The sequence below is a fragment of the Salvia miltiorrhiza genome, chromosome 7 (assembly GCF_028751815.1).
Source record: "Salvia miltiorrhiza cultivar Shanhuang (shh) chromosome 7, IMPLAD_Smil_shh, whole genome shotgun sequence".
NCBI lineage: Eukaryota > Viridiplantae > Streptophyta > Magnoliopsida > Lamiales > Lamiaceae > Salvia > Salvia miltiorrhiza.
In genome coordinates, this window is record NC_080393.1 from 22,865,588 (window position 1) to 22,887,238 (window position 21,651).

General features: G+C 35.4%; 2 protein-coding genes across 2 annotated transcripts; both read left to right on the forward strand.

The window, feature by feature from the left end:
• Positions 1-2,582: 2,582 nt before the first annotated feature.
• LOC130993524 (dehydration-responsive element-binding protein 1A-like) lies at positions 2,583-4,307 on the forward strand. The gene is made up of 2 exons (XM_057918450.1): positions 2,583-3,790; positions 3,973-4,307. Exon 1 carries the CDS (start codon positions 3,116-3,118, stop codon positions 3,755-3,757), a length of 642 nt encoding a protein of 213 aa, XP_057774433.1. The 5' UTR covers positions 2,583-3,115; the 3' UTR covers positions 3,758-3,790; positions 3,973-4,307.
• A 15,476-nt stretch (positions 4,308-19,783) lies between these two features.
• LOC130993525 (dehydration-responsive element-binding protein 1D-like) lies at positions 19,784-20,746 on the forward strand. The gene has a single exon (XM_057918451.1). It carries the CDS (start codon positions 20,114-20,116, stop codon positions 20,696-20,698), a length of 585 nt encoding a protein of 194 aa, XP_057774434.1. The 5' UTR covers positions 19,784-20,113; the 3' UTR covers positions 20,699-20,746.
• Positions 20,747-21,651: the final 905 nt, after the last annotated feature.

Sequence of the window (21,651 nt, forward strand, 5' to 3'; positions counted from 1 at the left end):
AGAACTTATTAAGAAAGAGTGACACAAGTTTTAAGAAATAGTTTGTTGAGTGTATTGGAAATTGAGAAAAAAAAAATGTTAAATATATTGAGAATAGGTAAAAATATATTTAATTCGTATTGAAAGATGTTAAAATGTGAAATTAATCCAAAAATATGTAGGGAGTTCTTTTATGGGCGTCCCAAAAATGAAAAGTATAAAGTTCTTTCGTGGACAGAGGTAGTACAAAAATATAGTTAAATTTTAGTAAGTTTTTTTAGAGAGAATATTTTACCAAGCTACTATATACTTGAATATTTAAGAATAATTAATTTAACTACATTGATGAGACCTATATATAAATATATGGGAGGTCTTTAAAAGTTCGTATTATTTTACAATTCATTGAAATTGATTATTTCTTGAGCTGGCCCAAGCCGGAATCACATATAAATTATTATTTTAAAGAGTTTATTAATCATAAAGTTTTTAGTTGACAAATATTTTAGTGTACTCATATTTTGATGACATTACTAGAAAAAAATGTACATTTAAATCATATGAAAAATACCACTGAATATCCCACGTTAACAATATTTATGCTTTAATGTCTCAAACCAGTATCCCTAGCAATACCCATAATTTGAATTTTTCTTTTTATATTATTTGAAATGGATATTGGGCCATTCTTTCCTTAAAAGGCCTTATGGTGAAACGAGAAACCAACACCTAAACTAGAAAGCAGTAAACGACACCGGATTTACGTGGTTCGGTCGAGAAGATCTACGTCCACGGGGGTTTTGGGGGTTTTCCACTATAATTGAGAGAGTATTTTACACTTTACAAGTTGTAGGCTAGAAAAAATGACTATCCCCCATCAAGGCCCTATTTATAAGCATGAACATAAACTAAAGGCCCTTGGGCCCATTAGACCCCTAAAGCCCATTAGCCCAATGAATCAAGCCCAAGCCCCATTATTCTAATCTACATCTTGAAATTAAGCCATCAGAGCTGGAAAGCGGAGCCGAGCCGAGAGTCAGGGCAATCCTGTATCAAATATCAGAAATAACCACAACAACAATAATAATAATAATAATAATAATAATAATAATAATAATCATAACTAGAAATATTCCCGTTATGTTTAGCACAGCGCTGGTGCATATTTCAGTCCTCATCACCTTATAAGGGAGAGGGTTGTCTCACCATATAAAGTGACTTATCCCTAGCAATACCCATAATTTGAATTTTTCTTTTTATATTGTTAGAAATGGATATTGGGCCCATTCCTTTTAAGGATTGCCTCAGCATATAAAGTGGCTTATCCCTAGCAATACCCATAATTTGAATTTTTCTTTTTATATTGTTAGAAATGGATATTGAGCCAATTCCTCCTTTAAAAGGCCTTATAAAGGAGAGGGTTGCCTCACCATATAAAGTGGCTCATGTCAATATCTCAAATCCAATGTGGGACACTTCAATACACCCCCCGCATTTTTCTTTTTATATTGTTAGAAATGGATATTGGGTCCATTCCTTTTAAGGTTGCCTCACCATGTAAAGTGGCTTATCCCTAGCAATACCCATAATTTGAATTTTTCTTTTTATATTGTTAGAAATGGATATTGAGTCAATTTCTCCCTTAAAAGGCCTTATAAAGGAGAGGGTTGCCTCACCATATAAAGTGGCTCATGCCAATATCTCCAATCCAATGTGGGACACTTCAATACACCCCCCGCATTTTTCTTTTTATATTGTTAGAAATGGATATTGGGTACATTTCTTTTAAGGTTGTCTCACCATATAAAGTGGCTTATCCCTAGCAATACCCATAATTTGTCTCACCATATAAAGTTGTTCATGCCAATATCTGGCTTATCCCTAGCAATACCCATAATTTGCCTCACCATATAAAGTGGCTCATGCCAATATCTGGCTTATCCCTAGCAATACCCATAATTTGTCTCACCATATAAAGTGGCTCATGCCAATATCTCCAATTCAATGTGGGATACTTCAATACACCCGGCTTATCCCTAGCAATACCCATAATTTGCCTCACCATATAAAGTGGCTCATGCCAATATCTCCAATCCAATGTGGGACACTTCAATACACCCCCCGCACGCGCAGCGTGGACTATCCCAAATGCCATCTGTTGACAACGATATTGGGGGGGGGCCATCATTGAATTGGGTTGGCTTCTGATACCATGTTAGAAATGGATATTGAGCTCATTCCTCCTTTAAAAGGCGTTATAAGGGAGAGGCTTGCCTCACCATATAAAGTGGTTCATGCCATTATCTCCAATCCAATGTGGGACACTTCAATATATATGGTCGTGTTAGATAACCATAATCATAATCTTCAACATATAGAAATTCAAATTCTACCTCGTGCGAACGCAAGAGGATTTGATCTACGAGTCTGCCTTAACAAAATGTAATGAGAATTAAACTTAGTGCAAACCAGTTTAATAGGAGTATAAGATTTTTTTTTTTTAATCAGATGTGCTTATTTGACATAAACTGTATAAGTTGACTAAATTAGCTTATTGAATTTAGTTAATTTTCTTAGTTGACTGAATTAGCTGTCAGATAGTGTCGTATTTATAGATAACAAGGTAAAGCTAACACCAAGAAAGTTATTAACAAAATCACTTGATCTAAGCCTAGATAGTTAAAAGTTATAAGGAAAAAAAAATACAAGAAAAAGAATATTTAGTGTGAGTAATAAGGCAAATGTTAATGCAATAATCGGAGTGATACGAAGTTAACGTGAAAAGAAAAGGATGGGTATGAGGCGAAAAAGTAGTAGAAAAGAAAAGAAAGAAAGGGACGGGGGCAGAAGTGAGGAATGTGGAAAATTGAGGGGAGAAAAAGGAAATTAGTGAGAAGTGATGAAAATATCAGAAAGTTTACTGTAGTGAAGCAATGAGAGTGTGGATGAAGAGGTTGTGCGAAATAAGAGCTGGCTAATCTTTCGAGCAGGCTTTTGGTTTTAAAAGCGAAACACCCTAACGTCCACACATCTATCTCTTCTCTATAAACATCACTCACGACATTCCCCCAAAAACTCAATATAATGTTGAAAACACTCTACTCTCTCTTCCCACTGCCAACTCAATATCATTTACATGGATGCGTTTGAGAGTTCAGACCCGTTTTCTGACCTGCAAGATTTGTGGTCATCATCTTCTTTATCCCACTTCGGAAGCTCCAGCGCTGCTGCTGACTCTGATACCCAAGCCAACGTGATTCTCGCCTGCAACAGCCCCAAGAAGCGTGCCGGACGGAAGAAGTTCCAAGAGACGCGCCACCCAGTGTATCGCGGCGTGCGCTTGCGGAATTCCGGCAAATGGGTTTCCGAGATCAGAGAGCCCAACAAGAAAACAAGAATCTGGCTTGGCACCTTCGACACCGTCGAAATGGCCGCACGCGCACATGATGTCGCCGCCATTGCACTCAGAGGCCGCTCCGCCTGCCTCAATTTCGCCGAGTCCACGTGGCGCCTGCCCCTTCCGGCGTCTTCCAGTGCTCAGGACATTCAGAAGGCTGCGGCCGAGGCAGGCGAGGCCTTCCGTCCTCAGCCGCCTCCCTCCCACACCGACGCCGCCTTCACCGACAAATCATTGCTCGCGGATGAAGACGGTGTGTTTGGATTGATGTCCGATATGGCGGAGGGGTTGATGCTGCCGCCACCACCTCTCTACAACAATGACGTCGAAATGGAAGATGATGATATGCCACTATGGAGTTACTCTATCTCAAATCATTAAAACCGTGTTCTACTTTATTTAGCAACAAACAAGGTAAGGAAACAGGTACACGAATATAGTATACACAGTCACGAGTGACATCTCAATATTCTGTATATTACATCTATCTTTGATTTTACTAACTTTCATATAAAGTAAAATTAAATTAATTAATAAACAAACTTGTATATATTAATTCTAGTATAATAATTAATTTATTGCTCTTAAATTCGCAGGTCAATAAGCATATGAGGAATATCTATATCATATCCCCCTATTGTGTTCCGGAGGCAGCTATTGCAGGTTGCAAACAACAGTGTGTGTTATGGAAATAAGAGACAGCAGATTCGAGTGGTATGAACTGTGAAGCAACTATTGAAGAACAAAGCAATTTCCTTGTTCAAGAATATTTAATCTTGTTAGATTAATTTCATCAGATCTGAAAGAAACATAGCAGATCTACCTTTAAAAGGATAAATGTTCTGATATAATACTCTCTCCATGTACGAAAATATTGGTCATAATTTTTTTTGGTCCATCCACAAAAAATTATCACTTTTATTTATAGTAATAGGGTCTACACAACTTTACTCATATTTAAAATAGAATATTTTTTTAAGGGATTTAAAGTGAGATTTTTGCTCTCAAATAAAAATTCTATTAATATTTATTAAAATTCGTGTCATTTATAATATAATAATAATAAATTTTTTATGTACAAAGAGAATATGAATCAATATACAATCCTGGATGATAATGGTGAGTTTCATAACTTCATGATAATTATATCGTTTATATTACATCGTGAATATTGTTTACATTCATAATGTATTGTTGCATGCATGGGCGGATCTGCATAGAAGCTTGCACTGGGCTCCGAGTGTAAGCCTAAAATTTTGTCTTATATATTAAATATATTTAGCCTAATATTTATATAGTTCAGTCTTAGTCCTGTCTAGTTTTTAGAAAAAAGATAAAAATACCTTTCAATATACTAATAAAATAAGTTTATTTTTGTAGAAGCTAGATTAATTTTTTTGAAAACATATAGCGATAGTTTTTATATGCTTTCAATGTATATGTTATTGAATCAAAAGAAAGAGATTAATTATTTATTATAGTAGGTGATCGAATTTTAATCCTAAATCTATTAAAATTATACTTGAACATAAAAATAAATTGTACAGACTGCCCAAAATTTTTGACTCGGGGGCGGTAGCCCTCGAACCCCCCACTTAATACCGTCAAAGTCAACCCCCTATCGGCAAATTCTGGACGCGCTTGCATGCAAATATTTAGATTAATTTCTGTTGTGCAACTCTAATGTATATGTTTTACTAGTTCAAAAATAGTTCCCACGTAGAAAAAGTAAAAAAGAAATCAAATATATAGAGAATTATTAATTTTGTTCGTTAGTGCCATGTGTTCGACTAATAATTAATGAGATTGAGGGCGCCTTGTAATTCTCTATCTTTATCGTGTCAATTGCCATCAATTAGTAATACTTAACCTTTTTTAGCCGACTTAGTTATGCTTCCTCCCCCATCTATCTTTATCGTGTCAATTGCCATAAATTTGTTCGTATATTCTTGATTCTTATTTAAAAAAAAAAAAAAGAGTTTCACTACTATATAAAATAAGTGATTTAAAATGAATAATCAGTAAAAAAATTTATAAATAAAAATTATTTGTAAAAATAAAAGATAAAGAAAAGATATAAAGTCATGTTCTAAAAAAAATATCATACTTTTAGTAGACATTAAAAATGACAAAAATATCATATTTTTCGTGGATGAAGAGAGTATTTAATAAAGCAAAGAAAAGAGTGACACACTTTTTCTAAGGATGAACACTTGATTGTCTAAAAATATGTGAGATCATACCTATCGGGGATTTTTTTTTTTTTCCTTTTTTGCCTAGGACCCCAGAATATCAAGGCCGACTATGCTGCTCCAGCCACCGCAAATTTCCATCTCCGTCAGCTGCCTCTGCCTCTAACTCCGTTGTATGTCCTCATCATTCACTCAACCCTGCCTCACGACAACAGCCGCTCTAAAGGTTTGAGCCAAATGTATGGAGCTCGCTTGCGCTAGTTTGCTTGATCCGATGTACACATGTGACAATACTTCAATATATATAATATTTATTATCTATCATAAATAAATACTCCCTCTGTCCACGATTGATGTTCCCCAATATTTTGAGTGCAGATTTTAAGAAAATGTTAGATGAGTGTTGAGTGGAGTTTGGGTTCCACATTAAAGATGTTATTATGAAGTAGTGTTTAAAAATGTGTGGTAGATAAGTGAAGTTTAGATTTCACATTAATAAATTGTGTTGTGAGTGAAGTTTGAGTCACATATTAAGTGCTCGTTTGGTTTCATTAGATGAATTGAAAGGAAATAGAATCAAATAAAGAGGTGGAATGGTAACAATTGCTTTTATTGAATATTTGGTTAACAATGAAAGTGAGTCACTAATAAAGAATTCCATTTTTTTTGTTCCCCCTCTATTTTTGTGGGTAATAAATTGGATGATTGAATTATTCTCAAATAAGGGTAATAGTTAATTTATTGCCCAAAACCGAACAACTAGTAATGAAAATCAATTAATTGAATCTCTTTCAAATCTCTAAGAACATTCGATCAAACATGGACTAAAGGTATTATTTTGGGGTAGTGCTTAAAAATGTGTGGTGACAGTGGAGTTTGAATTCCACGTTAAATAATTATTTATGTTGTAGAATAGTGTTTAAATTTTTAAAAAATATATATATATTTTTTAAGCGTATTAAAATAACAAAAAATGAATATTGATCGCGGATGAATGGAGTGTCCACAATCACATTAATATATACATAAAATTTTAAATACAATGACGAACCAATACTGCCTCGCCAAAAAAAAAAAAAAAAGACTAGACCGCCTAAAAAAAAAGGACTAGACAATGTATCGGAACCCGAAATAATGGAGGCTCCTAAGGTATTGGATGAGCACGTGGACCCGCGTTTCAGTGGTGAAAACCGGATCAAATTTGTCCCTTGCTTTAGTATTAGAAATAAATTGCCACTTGCGTTCTCACTTCTTAGTGCCCAAACCGAATTAAACCTAATTTGATTTAGCAATGCACTCTATGGAGGATTCGGAAGGCATGAAGCAATTTCATTTTTTATGAAATTGATCCATATATCATAAAAGTTGTGGAAAATGTGAAAATTAGTTTTTGAAAGTGACTTTGTGTCTAATTTTTTTATTCTTTTTGTTGTTCAATATTTGATTAATTGGTGTAGTTGGCCGAAAAATTTATTTTTCGTGTAAATTTTAATTTTGAAATTCTCATGGTGTAAGGGTTGAGTACCCCTTATACTCAGCTATATATATTATATATTTTTGAGTTTTCAAAAAAAAAAAAAAACCTAATTTGACTTCTAATATTATACTCTCATTCCGTCAAATTCATGTCATTTTTGCTATTTTCGGCATCCGTAAAAACTAATATTTTTATTTATAAAAATATGATATTTTTGGTGAACACATATTTTAATAAAGGTACTCTATGCATTTTTCTTTGATTATTTGCATATAAATAAAGTACAAAATTTTGAAAGTTTTTTGATAATATATATATATATATATATATATATATAGTTATTTTCTTAATCGAAATACCAAAACTTTTATATATTATTTTATTTCCGAAACACTATTTTGAATTTTCTTCAAATTAAAATTGAGTTGGCAATTAAAATTTTCAATATAGCCAAATCGGTGATGAAGAAAAAACAATACAATATATTAAAACACACCAAAACATTTGTTTTAGGGATGAAGGGAGTATCATTTTTTCTCATAGTTGTTTTAGCCACTTTCAAATTTCTGACTACCAACTCAATTTCAATTTGGAGGAAATTTAAAATTGTGTGCAAATGGAAAAAAAATTGGAAGGCCCCATAATTATACTATTTAGAAAAGAATTATGTGCAATTTTAAAAAACCTACAAAACCAGTGTATTTACAAACTAATATCTAATTTTCTTTTGTGATATTGTCATGGAACGCCGCCGTTGTTTTGGTAATTGTTTTGGGGCGTTATGAATATCATTACGTAGAAGAATAAATTTATATGTTTCTCAAATCTGTATAGGGGTTCAAGATTTTAAATACCACCTTTTAAAAATGAAATATTTTTTAGCTCCTCTTCAAAAACATTTTTTTTTATACCAAAATGAAATTAAAAGACTAAAATACCCTTTACGGTCCCCACCACTTTAATTTTCGCGTAACATGACACTTGCCCACGATCGTGGACACGATGGACACGATCGTGTCCACCATCGTGGGCACGATGGTCATGATCGTGTCCACCATCGTGTCCACGATCGTGGACACAATCGTGCCCATTGTGGACACGATCGTGGGCACGATGGGCATGATCGTGTTCACCATCGTGTCCATCATCATGATCGTGGGCACGATCGTGATCATGATCGTGGCACGATCGTGTCCACCATCGTGGTCAGGATCGTGTCCATCATCGTGATCATGATCGTGGGCACGTGTAATGTTGAGCGAAAATTAAAGTGGTGGGGACCGTAAAGGGTATTTTAGTCTTTTAATTCATTTTGGTATACAAAAGAGTTGTTTTTAAAGAGGGGCTAAAATACATATCACTTTTTAAAGGTGATATTTTTTTATAAGTTTCCTCATCTGTATATGTTTAGAGTGTCCGTATGCACTAGAATTAAAAGAATATTTTGATGCATTTCAATGAAAAAGATGGACATCTAAATCATATATAGATCATATATAGGGTTAAATTCTTTGAGATTTTTTTTTTCCATGAGAAATAAGAACAATGAACAAATCAATAAATCTTATAAATAAACCAATATAATTGATGAGCAGATTCTTATAAATTACACAAGTAAATAAAGAAATTTAAAGATCGATCAATGGTGGATTTGATTCCAGGACCTCAGATCTTAGGTATTAAACACCTACCTCTGGGCCAATACAATTGATATGTTCAAACACATTCTCAATTTCGTTAAATATTCAATTTCTCAACAGATCCTTTCTCTTTATATATATATATATATATATATATATATATAGTGAGAGAGAGAGAGAGAGAGTAGTTCTAATAAAACCAAAATTATTGTGAAAAATGAGAATTAAATTTTGTAAATGCAAAGTAACATAATTTCTGCATTACAAAAATTGTATTTGTATTTTTATATTTTTATCTGATATATCATGATTTTTCTACAATACGGAACGTGCATGGTCTATAGTACTTTAAAACTGTAGACTATGTGTGAATTTTTAGCAGTGTGAAAAATGTAAAAATACATCATGACATGTTTTCCTTTTTGGGTTGTCCCAACCTAGATGACACGTTTCTATTTTGGAAAATAATAAAGGTTAATTTAGCCTTAATTTAATCACTAATCACCTACCTAAAAATTCTGATAACCCTAATTAAAACTCATTTCCTACTTCCTCTCTCTCTCTCTCTTTCTCTCCCCTACCAGCTGCCGCCTCCATTCTCTTCAAAAATTCTCGGCCACCACGGCCCGTCGATCTACTGCCACCACCGCCCTCTCGCCCCCCACCACCCGGTTGCACCCGCGTCGCCGCCTTCACCGCTGCTGTTTACCACGGTTGCTCCACCCGCCTTTGCCACTCTCTTCTCCGCCGCCTCCCTCACCTTCCGCCTGCTCCACCCCCTTTGAGTGAACCCTAGTAGCAGCACGGCGACGGAGTACGAAGGAATTGTTTGAATTTTTGTCTTCAATACTTGGGTTTCGATGTTTGTGGGTAGATCTGGTTTTGATTTTTGTTCGATTTTGTCTTCAATACTTGTGGATTTGTGGATTTTTGTTTGTGGGTTTCGATTTCTGTTTGCTGGTTAATCGAGCTGGCCGACGACGAAGGCGGCAGCGGTGGCGACTCTTCACCGCGAGCCCAGCGGCGCTGGAGGACGAAGGAGGCGGCGACCGTTCTCTGTCTCCGGCACAAGGGGCGTATGCCCTGTTCCGAACGAGAGGCGGAGAAAGAGAGATGGAGAGAGGCAAGAGGGAAGGGAGAGAGAGGACAGGGGGAGGACGGAGAGGGGGCCGACGACGGAGGCGCTCGCCGGCAGTGGCGCCGTGTGCCAGTCCGGCGAGAGAGAGAGGCCGAGAGAGGAGTGTATGTGAGTGTGTGACTGCGTGTGTGGTTAATTAAAATAACACTAAATATCTAATTCCCTTAATTCTACTTTTCTTAATCTCCGTGCCGAACAATAACGTCCCATAAATAATGGGACGGAGGGAAATGCAACAAGAATACATCCATAAAAATGACTACAATATGATTCAATAATAAAGCATAGTATTTTTATCAAGAGCACATAATTTTACAAAACATTATTAGCAATAGTACTATTTTGTATGAAAAAACGTATTTAAATATTTGATATGGTTGATAATTTAGTCCAACAATCTGTGTGATAGAAGTTATATATAGTGAAAGGGAAGCGAAAGGCACAAAATGGGAAGGTGTAAATATTTGGGGGCAAATAGGAAAGTACATGCCTAGCTAGGATAGTTTATTTGTGTTCTGATATAGCAAAACATATATACCCCACGAATTCGAAAATATATATATATATATACCCCACAATCCACATGCAAGTTGGTTGAGTGGCGCTATACTATTGAAACGTGTCTCTCCGGATCTTCATATTCTTCACCTTGTGGTCACCCGTCACTCATTCTCGCCCTAAAACTACAAATCAATTAGCGCCGGCTTTTCATCCTCACTCACTCAGGGAATAATGACGTCCAAATGGAAGATAATATGCCACCCTTTATTTAGCAACAACCAAGGTTAGGAGAAATATGGGATAAATAAGCATCATTTGCCACTTTAACTGTATCACAACTTTAATTTTGATGTGATGCAGGCAGAGGCAGGCATATAACATAACAGGGTCTTAGATATTTTTGATTAATAATAGAGTAGTTGTAGTCTGTTTGGGAATTTATGGGCAGCAGCATACACAAAGAAATACACAGCAATGATTGTGATTGTGGGGCGGACTAAGTTGACAATGATTTTGTAGATTAATTAATTGATTTCATTGGACAGCTGTGACACTACTAGATATGTAGTACCGTAGTGGGCAAGTTGGGAATCATTTTCTAAAATTTGACTGTGGGCCATACTGGCGTCCTTGACGAAACTCCACCACAAAGAGCTCCAGCATCCACCCCCACCCAAAATACGTACAGTACAATATTGTCTTGTCTACTATATCAATTTTCAATGCCCATCATGTGCTTTTTTACTCGCTCTCATATACTCTTATTTTTATTTTTCAGATATTTCAAATATATATATATATATATATATTTTAAAATACAACTTCCAAGTGACATGAATTTTAAGAATAAAATTATTCAGTATATCGAGAGTACATAAAAAATTGTTGAGTGTATTGACAATGGTAAAAAAATATTTTAATTAATATTGAGAGTGGTGAAAAAGTGAAAAGTAAAAGGTAAATGAGATATTTATAGATGGTAGGGTATAGTTCAAAAATAGGTAGAATTTCTTTTATGGACGTTCCAAAAATAAAAAATAGAAATAAAAACTTCTTTCATGGATAGAGAAAGTAATTTTTTTTTACTCATTTATTAATGCATTTTTATTTGATTATTTGATTAACTCCAATTTTAATTTATTATAAAATAATAAATATGGACATATTAAAAAGTTTATTTATATATTTTCATTTCTAATAATTTTTTAATCATTGTATAAATTTCAATCATACTATATAATTGGAACGAAGTGAGTCTATAATACTTCATATGTCCACGATAACGTTTTTATTTTTTCTATTTTGGTCCGTCCACAATATAATTTAATTTCAATTTCATTTATAATAATAGGGTTCATAAAGTCCACTCAAAATAATAATGGGATCCAAGCTCCAGTCACGATAATATCCACGCATGAGAATTAATTCGATTCCATGTGCAACGCATGTTCATTTCAATAATTTGTTAATTTCATCGTAGATGCATTATTAGGTTAGAGCAGGCAAATGGAATCTACCACCTAGGCTTAGGCGTTATCTAGATATTTGTGATGCTAGCAAGATTACTAGTTTAAGTAACATATAATACGAGATTAATTTGACTGCAACAAGTTCCTCAATATATATATATATATATATATATATATATATAAAGGATGATGCAACAAGAAGAAGAAGAGGTCTGTAGTGTGAATGTAACTCCTTTTTAATCCGTGACATGTCGGTTACAGTGAAAAGAAGGGAATAGGGATGAGATGAAAGAGCCGGGGAGGAAAGTGCGAACCCGATAAAATTGGGGACTTAATAGGAAATTTCCTATGAAATGCCAATTAAGTTTTGCATCTGGTTTGAAAACTGAAAAGGTTGCAACTCCACTGACCACTCGAAATCGATACACGTGGAGTGTGAGCTGTACTTGCTGGGATATTTTCGAATAAAGGCAACTTTAAAACTAGCCTGTTTGAAATAGTAAAGAGAAAAAATGGCGAATGTTATAAAAATATGAAATATTAGCCATTCTTATTATAAGAAAAGTATCCTTATTTTATACTCACTTTGTCTCATAAAAATATATATAAATTTTTTCATCATTTCCATAAAAATATGCATATCCTATTTATAATAAAAGTACATTTACTTTGATGAAAAATGAAAGTAAAAATATATTTTCACTCATTTTCCATCATTTTCACATGTTTATTATGATTGGAAATTTTTTTCAAGGATTTTTTTTTTCGAACAACTCATTTTCACTATTTTTCTCTTCAATGTTGAATAATATTATTTTAAAGTACGAGTGTGGAAATATTTTCCAACATTTTCTCATCTTTTCATCTAACATATGATAAAAAAAAGGAGAAAAACAAATATTTTCTTATCTTTTTTTTATCCATAATTTTCCAATGAAAATTTTACAACCAAAGTAAACTCACCCTAATAATTCTCCCACTAAACATCACAATTAATATGAGACTCTTTCTCCATTCACACTATACTTAACATGATTTTCTTAAAATACTATATTTTTATGGAACGGATGGAGTATATTTTATACGGATGGAATTTAGTGTCCCACAATTTTATGTGTCACTATATACCGTTAATTTATTATTTATTTCCTAATAGCCAATGAGACCTAGCTCAAGTGGCAAAGTTGCGACATTTAGAGCATCACCAACACGGTGTTGAAGACCCGCGTTGATCCGGGGTGAAGGAAGAAGCGCCGCATTGGAGACCTCCATTGGGTCGAAACCGGGGCGAAGCTACGACGCGGGGCGAAGGCTTTGATTGATGGCAAGTATCATTACATTCGGTCTGTGATCAAGCATTGTGAGGTTGCATTGATGCATATTGCAGGAGTTGATAATCTGGCTGATCCCTTCACGAAGAGTCTTCTTAGTGCGGTATTCAACAAGTATGTTGAAGGCCTTGGAGTTTGTGACCTCCCTATACTAAATTAAACTATAGTGTAAGTGGGAGATATTGTAATAGCTAGAGGATATTATCAGTTTATCAGTCACGTTGTATGCTAAAAGTTTGCTTTAGTATAAGTGAGAGAATTAAAGGGTTGTATATTGAAAGCAAGACTTTATGTTTGTATACATTGATTCCTTAGTTCACTGCAATTCTTCTATCTGAAATATTGTTATTGCATAATCCTATTATAGTCCAATTTATCTCATACTATAGATTATATGGTGTGTTCTAGATCACAGACGATCATATAATTAGAAAAAGTTGAGATATAAATTGAGTTCACAATCAAGGCAACTATGGACGAGTAGCTAGTTTAGATTGTAGCATAAATGGATAAATAGTTTGTCTTGACTATTTATTTATGCTAGTACCTTCGTGTATTGAATATTTTCTAGAGAACCAAACTCTTCTTTGGCACCTAAGATTGGGTCACATCAATCTAAGGAGGATCCAAAGACTGGTTTCTGATGGTATGTTGGAGTCTATTCAAGTAGAACCAATCCCAATCTGCGAATCCTGCATAGAGGGAAATATGACGACTCAGCCTTTCAAGGCCAAGGGGTATAGGGCCAAAGCAGTGTTACAATTGGTTGACTCTGACTTGTGCGGACCTATGTCCACTCAAGCTCGTGGAGGGTACGAGTACTTTGCAACTTCCATTGACGATTACTCAAGGTACGAGTACATTTACTTGTTACGCTACAAGTCTGAATGCTTTGACAAGTTTCAAACATTTAAGGCAGAAGTAGAGAAACGACAAGGTAAAAGTATCAAGTTATTGCGATATGACCGTGGTGGCGAATACCTCAGTAACGAGTTTAGAGCATACTTGTTAGAATCTGGGATTACATCTCAGTTGACTACACCGGGTACACCCCAACAGAATGGTGTGGCAGAGAGAAGAAATAGAATTCTTCTAGAAATGGTTCATTCGATGATGAGTTTTGCTACTCTACCTATTTCGTTTTGTGGATATGTCTTGGAAATGGCTGGTTACATTCTTAACTTAGTGCCTTCTAAGTCGGTTGCAAAGACCCCCGTCCAAGTTGTGGCCAGGGCAAGAAAGAGAAACCGGTCCATATGGTAATACGCGAAATACCCGATCCCGGCTAAAACTACCTATATCAAAACCGCGAGTTCTGAGTAGAACTGAAGTAAAGCTGTTTATAGGATATCCTAGAGGAACGAAAAATGGTTATTTTTATTGTCCTAATGATCAGAAAGTCGTTATTAGCACTAACGCAAGATTCTTGGAAGAGGACTATGTAAATAACCACAAAAGTAGGAGCGAAATCATCCTCGGTGAGGTCAAAGAGATTGGCACGACAAGTCAACCAACTCAGCCAATTCTGCAATAGTGCCACGTCGTAGTGAGAGGGCAACAAAGGGTAAACCGCCCAGTTGATGTGCGTTTGTCAACGAATCTACAGATTTAGTTGATGATGGGTTTGTCGAAGAAGATCCCTGGACTTACTCAGAAGTACTAGCAGATCCAGATGCTCTTGAAGGAGAAGCATGTATGGTTTCTGAATATGAATCCATAACTACCATGGATGTATACGAGAAATATTTGCTTCATGTGGGTCGAAAGGCCATTGGTTGCAAATGGGTATACAAACGGAAGAGAGGACCAGATGGGAAGGTTACGACCTTCAAAGCGAGACTAGTGGCGAAGGGTTATACTCAACTGAAAGAACCATATTTTGACATATGATTCACGTGCATGTGAACCATTTCGGATACTAAACGAATACATACAAAAATCAACGTGCCTATTACAAGAGAACGAATCTTACTTGCAAATCTAGCGATAAGCGACTCCAGAGTGAATCTTCCGACTTGTTTCCCTCGGCAAGACTTGACGTTGGATGGCGACGAGCTTCAAGTTCCTTTCCACCTTCTAGGAATGGCGTCTTCCCTCTCTCTCTTTCTGTTATCACAGAACTCTCTTTTTCTGGTCTCACGTAAGCGTAAAGTAATTAGGTTTTAGGGCTTCCTTATTACTCCCTCCGTCTCACTCCAATAGGCTCATTTTTCTTTTTGAGTAAAAAGTTGTACTTAATTGGTGTGGACCACGCCACTTTACTACCACTTTCCTACTAAAAAGTAAGTTTTCTTAATCTCCATGCCCAAAAGAAGTGAGCCTATTGGAGTGGGACGGAGGGAGTATTTATACTAGGTATTAGTCATACCTAAATAATAACCATAAACTTAATTAAATCAAATAGAGCCCAAAGAGATATTGAGAAAGGGACGCCCCCTATGGAATGACGCCTTTATTGGGCCAAGCGAGGATCTACTAGCTTGAATAAAGTTTGGCCTCCCAGTGCTCGATTTCTTATTCAGCCTAGAAAAAAATCGAAACACAAGTATTAATGTATTCCACTAGAAAATGAATACTGAATTGCCTCTTTATTCTTTAGGTGAGCCGGGGCTAGCATTAGACTTAATTAATCCCCGTGTTTAAGATATCCAATATCCATTAATTAATTAATTCCTCTGATGATCAATTAATTAATTAATTAGCCGTTTAATTATAAATGATATCTCGAGTGCTACCACTTAAACTTATTATCGTATCGAAACTAATTCCACCTGCAAGGTTTAATACGATAAACTTATTAAGTTCCTCAAGAGGATATTATCATCTTGTTATTAGCAGGACAGAGATCCTTGTTGCAATGTAATCGCATGTCAAATAATAATTGCTATCACCCAAAGTATCGAGTATATTGAGCTTCAACAGAACTCTCACGCATGATATATCAAAGTAATAGTCAATTAATTATTCACACCGATTAATTCAATTAAGGCTAAGACTATTTAAGTCGCTGAGATCTTGATTCTTAATTAGTCAGAATATAAGAATTCATCTCACTGTGATCCTGTTCAATACACGAAGGTACTAGCATAAATAAATAGCTAAGACAAACTATTTATCCATTTATGCTACAATATAAACTAGCAACTCATCCATAGTTGCATCGATTGGACTATAATAGGATTATGCAATAAGAATATTTCAGATAGAAGAATCGCAGTGAACTAAGGAATCAATGTATACAAGTATAAAGTCTTGCTTTCAGTATACAACCCTTCATCAACGATCTGGTATTGATTATGTAGAAACTTTTTCGCCAGTAGCCATGCTTAAGTCTATTCGAGCTCTCTTGACCATGGCTGCCCATATAAACCTAGAGGTGTGGCAAATGGATGTCAAGACCGCATTCTTGAATGGGTATCTTAAGGAAGATAGAGATATATAAATGCTACAACCAGAAGGGTTCATCAAGGAAGGTGAAGAGCATCTAGTGTGGAAGCTTAAGAAGTCCATTTATGGACTTAAGCAAGCTTCACGATCCTGGAACAAACATTTCGATGATGTGCTCAAAACTTGTGGTTTAGAGCAGTGTGTCAACGATAGTTGCGTTTATAGGGTCTGTATAAATGGGAGTTTGGTATTCCTCATACTCTATGTGGACGACAAACTTCTCATTAGTGATAATGTGAATGTATTGTCTGGCATTAAGGAGTGGTTATCCCAACAGTTTCAAATGAAGGATCTGGGAGAGGCAGCATATATTCTCGGGATAAAGATCGGTCGTGACCGATCTAAAAGAATGTTGAGTTTGTCTCAAACAGCCTACATTGATACTGTATTGGCGCGGTTCAACATGCAGAATGCCAAGAAATGTTTTCTACCTTTCTGACATGGTGTTCCGCTATCTAAGGCGTTGTGTCCCACAACACATGAGGAGATAGCGAGCTTGATGATAGTTCCCTATGCTTCTGCTGTGGGAAGTCTCATGTATGCGATGCAGTGTACCAGGCCCGATATCTATTTTTCCGTTGGCATTGCAACAAGATATCAGACGAATCCAGCTCAAGCTCATTGGACTGCTGTAAAGAACATACTCAAGTACTTTAAACGGACTAAGGAGTACGCACTAGTTTACCAGTCTGATGATCTGACACCGGTAGGGTATGTGGACGTCGATTATCAAGGTGATAAAGATAAGAGGAGGTCTACTACTGGCTATGTGTTTATGTTTGGAGGTGGAGCCATTGTGTGGAGAAGTGTAAAGCAGAAATGCAATTCACTATCCACCATGGAAGCCGAGTATGTAGCTGCTTGTGAAGCTGCTAAAGAGGCTATATGGCTCAGGAACTTCCTAACTGAGATTGATGTGATTCCTAGTTTGCCGAAGTGCATCACAATTTATTATGATAATGAGGCTACTATTGCGAATAACAAGGATTCACGATATCATCAATCCATGAAACACATTGATGGCAAGTATCATTACATTCGGTATGTGGTCAAGCATGGTGATGTTGCATTGATGTATATTGCGGGAGTTGATAATCTGGTTGATCCCTTCACGAAGAGTCTTCCTGGTGCGGTGTTCAACAAGCATGTTGAAGGCCTTGGAGTTCGTGACCTCCCTATACTAAATTAAACTTTAGTATAAGTGGGAGATATTGTAATAGCTAGAGGATATTATCAGTTTATCAGTCACATTGTGGGAGAATTGAAGGGTTGTATACTGAAAGCAAGACTTTATGCTTGTATACATATTGATTCCTTAGTTCACTGCAATTCTTCTATCTGAAATATTGTTATTGCATAATCCTATTATAGTCCAATTTATCTCATACTATAGATTATATGGTGTGTTGTAAATCACATAAGATCATATAATTGAAAAAAAAATTGAGATATAAATTGAGTTCACAATCAGAGCAACTATGGACGAGTTGCTAGTTTAGATTGTTGCATAAATGGATAAATAGTTTGTGTTGGCTATTTATTTATGCTAGTACCTTCATGTATTGAATAGGATCACAGTGAGATGAATTCTTGTATTCTGACTAATTAAGAATCAAGATCTTGGTGACTTAAATAGTCTTAACCTTAATTAAATTAATCGGTGTGAATAATTAATTGACTATTGCTTTGATTTATCATGGGTGAGATTTTTTTGAAGCTCAATATACTCGATATTTTGGATGATAGCAATTATTATTTGACATGCGATTATATTGCAATAAGGATTCGTATCCTGCTAATAACAAGATGATAATATCCTCTCGATGAACTTAATAAGTTTATCGTTTTAGTTCTAATACGATAATAAGTTTAATAAGTTTAAGTGGTAGCACTCGAGATGTCATTTATAATTGAATGACTGATTAATTAATTAATTGATCGTCAGAAGAATTAATTAATTAATGGATATTAGATATCTTAAACATGAGGATTAATTAAGTCTAATACTAGCCCCGACTCACTTAAAGAATAAAGAGGTAATTCAGTATTAATTTTCTAGTGGAATAAATTAATACTTGTGTCTCGATTTTATTCTGGGCTGAATAAGAAAATCGAGCACTGGGAGGCCAAACTTTATTTGAGCTAGTAGATCCCCACTTGGCCCAATAAAGGTTTTGCTCTAAGTGGGCTGGGCGTCCCTTCTCATTCTCACTTAAGCCTTTGGGTTTTGTCTTAATTTAGTTAGATGATGGGCTTATTATTTAGGGTTTTAATACCCAGTATAAATAATAGGTACAACCCTAATTCTAATTAGTTGTGACATTACGTAAGATAGAAAATTGAGAAATCTGTAAGAGCAGTGCGAAGGGGAGATAGACAATTACACTAGGGAGAGGACTTGAAGATCGTTGCTATTCAACGTCAAGTCTTGCTGTGGGAAACAAGTCGGAAGATTCACTGTGGAGTCTCTCATCGCCGTATTTGCAAGTAAGATTCATTCTCTTGTAATAGGCACATTGATTTTTGTATGTATTCGTTTGATAAGCAGAATGAATCACAGACACGTGAATCATATGTCATAATATGGTTCCTTCAGCTTATTGTACAAAATTCACATACGTACTTACGATAGTGGTTATAGATTATCCTAGTTATGAAACAACAATTAAAAGGAGTAACTATTGAGAGAGTTTGATGAATTTGATCACAATAAAGATAAACTAATGGTTTAAGTTATCACAATTTGACCCCCAAAAAAAAAAAATTCTAATGATTTATTGGTTATTATTATTATTATTATTATTATTATTATTATTATTATTATTATTATTATTATTATTGTATGAAAATAAGTATTTGATGATATTTCCAATTTCAATCATCCACTAATGCGCCTGAAGTGGGAAGCCACCCTAAATGCACATGGGATCCTCTGTTCCACTATTTTGTGTGTACCATCGTGTATCACTCTTAATTTATTATAATTTTTAATTATATTTTCTTTAATTTTAATTTATTATGCTTTTATATTATAAAAAGATAATTAACAAGGTTCACTCATCCAATTAGGATTTATATTTATTTTTTTATATTTATTTGAATTAATAATTGATTATTTAGATTTATTAATTCAAAGTTAGGGTATATAATTTTCTAAAATTTCAATCTTTAGTGATAAATATTAATTAGAGTTCATAATATAATAATTTTTTTATTTTTATATAAAATAATTATAAAATAAATAAATTAAGAATGGTACACATAAAATAATAGGACAGAAAATGAGGGGAGGATATCGTGATTAAGTTTTGAAAATATCACAAGTTTAGTGAGCAGACGTGGATGCAGAGCTTTGCCAATTCCAAATAACAAAAATTCCCCCTTTCCCTGCTCTTACCTTGCTGCATTTAAAAGTGTTAATCGTGATAACGTGTCTTATCCACAGACCCCACACCCTAATTAACATTCACCTCTATAAGTATCACATATTCAATGTTGAAACAACTCATCTATCTCCCAATCCTCACTCACTTATTCCATATATGGATATGTTTTCCGAGCTGCAAGACTTGTGGTCACCCTCTTCATCATCATCATCCTACGCCGTCGCCACTTGTATTGACGATAGACAAGTGATTCTAGCATCCAACAGCCCTAAGAAGCGGGCCGGGCGGAAGAAGTTCCACGAGACGCGCCACCCTGTGTACCGCGGCGTGCGCTTGCGTAGTTCCGGCAAGTGGGTTTGCGAGATCAGAGAGCCCAACAAGAAATCAAGAATCTGGCTTGGCACTTTCGCCACCGTCGAAATGGCGGCGCGTGCACATGATGTGGCCGCCATTGCATTGAGAGGCCGCTCGGCTTGCCTCAATTTCTCCGACTCCACGTGGCGGCTGCCTATTCCGGCCTCGTCCAGTGCTCACGATATTCAGAAGGCTGCTGCGGAGGCCGCCGACTCATTCCGGCCTCAGGCGTTGACGGAGAATTCATTTTTTGAGGATGATGAAGCTATTTTTGGAATGGATGGATTGATATCCGAGCCTCAGGGCTTCATGCTCTTGCCACCAACGCTCTACCATAATCACGTCCAATTGGAAGATTATATACCACTCTGGAATTTTTCTATCTAAATATACAATTTTGGCAGATTTATAAATATGGAAAAATATTTTTCTGTCCTTATATTAGCACCATATAAAGCAAATCAAGGAATCGAGGGTAACTAGCCAAAAACTTCTTATATACTCCACTATCTACGTACCAGTAAAAAAATTTGCCAAAATAGAAAAAGAGAGAAGAAATCAAATATAGAGAGGCAAGTTTATTTTGTTGGTTTGCGACAAGTACTAGCCAATAATGAGGGAGGGGTGGCTAGTAATTCTTGATGTTTGTCGTAGCAGTTGCCATCAAATAACTATGCTTTACAAAGAAAAGAAAATAGTAGTTGTCACACGGATAAGAAGAGGATGGAACACACACGTATGAATTTAAAAAGAAGAAAAAAGAAAAAAGAAAAAAGAAAAAAAAGGGACGGCGACGTAGTAGAAATAAATGAGTCGCCATCAGTTAAATTCATAATAGCATAATTCAGTGCAACCGTCTGCACCATTTTAATGGATGATATATAAATTAAAGGGTAAATGTTACTTTTTGTCCCATTGTTTGAGAGAATTTTCAAAAATATCACATCCTAACGATAATATCAAATCGGTACCCAACGTATCACAAAAATATCGTCCGTGTCCTGCAAATTTTTTTTCGGTAATCGAAAACTTACGTGGATTGCCGGTGTTACACCATGGCAAATCCACGTGGACTCATTTAATTTAGGTGAAATTGGTTTTTATCAGCAATTTAAAAAAGGCCCAGAACGGTACCGTTTTTCACTTCTTCTTCTCCTCTCTTATATCTTATTTTCACGTTTTTCAGCATTTGTCCTAATTTCAAACGCGACAATCTTCTTCTCCTCTCTCTTAGCAAATTTAATCATCAATTTCTCGATAAAAATCTCTCAATCTAGATCAAAGAATGACGAAATCTTACAGTGAGGAGTCCGTGAATTCATTTGAGAAAAAGTACTGCA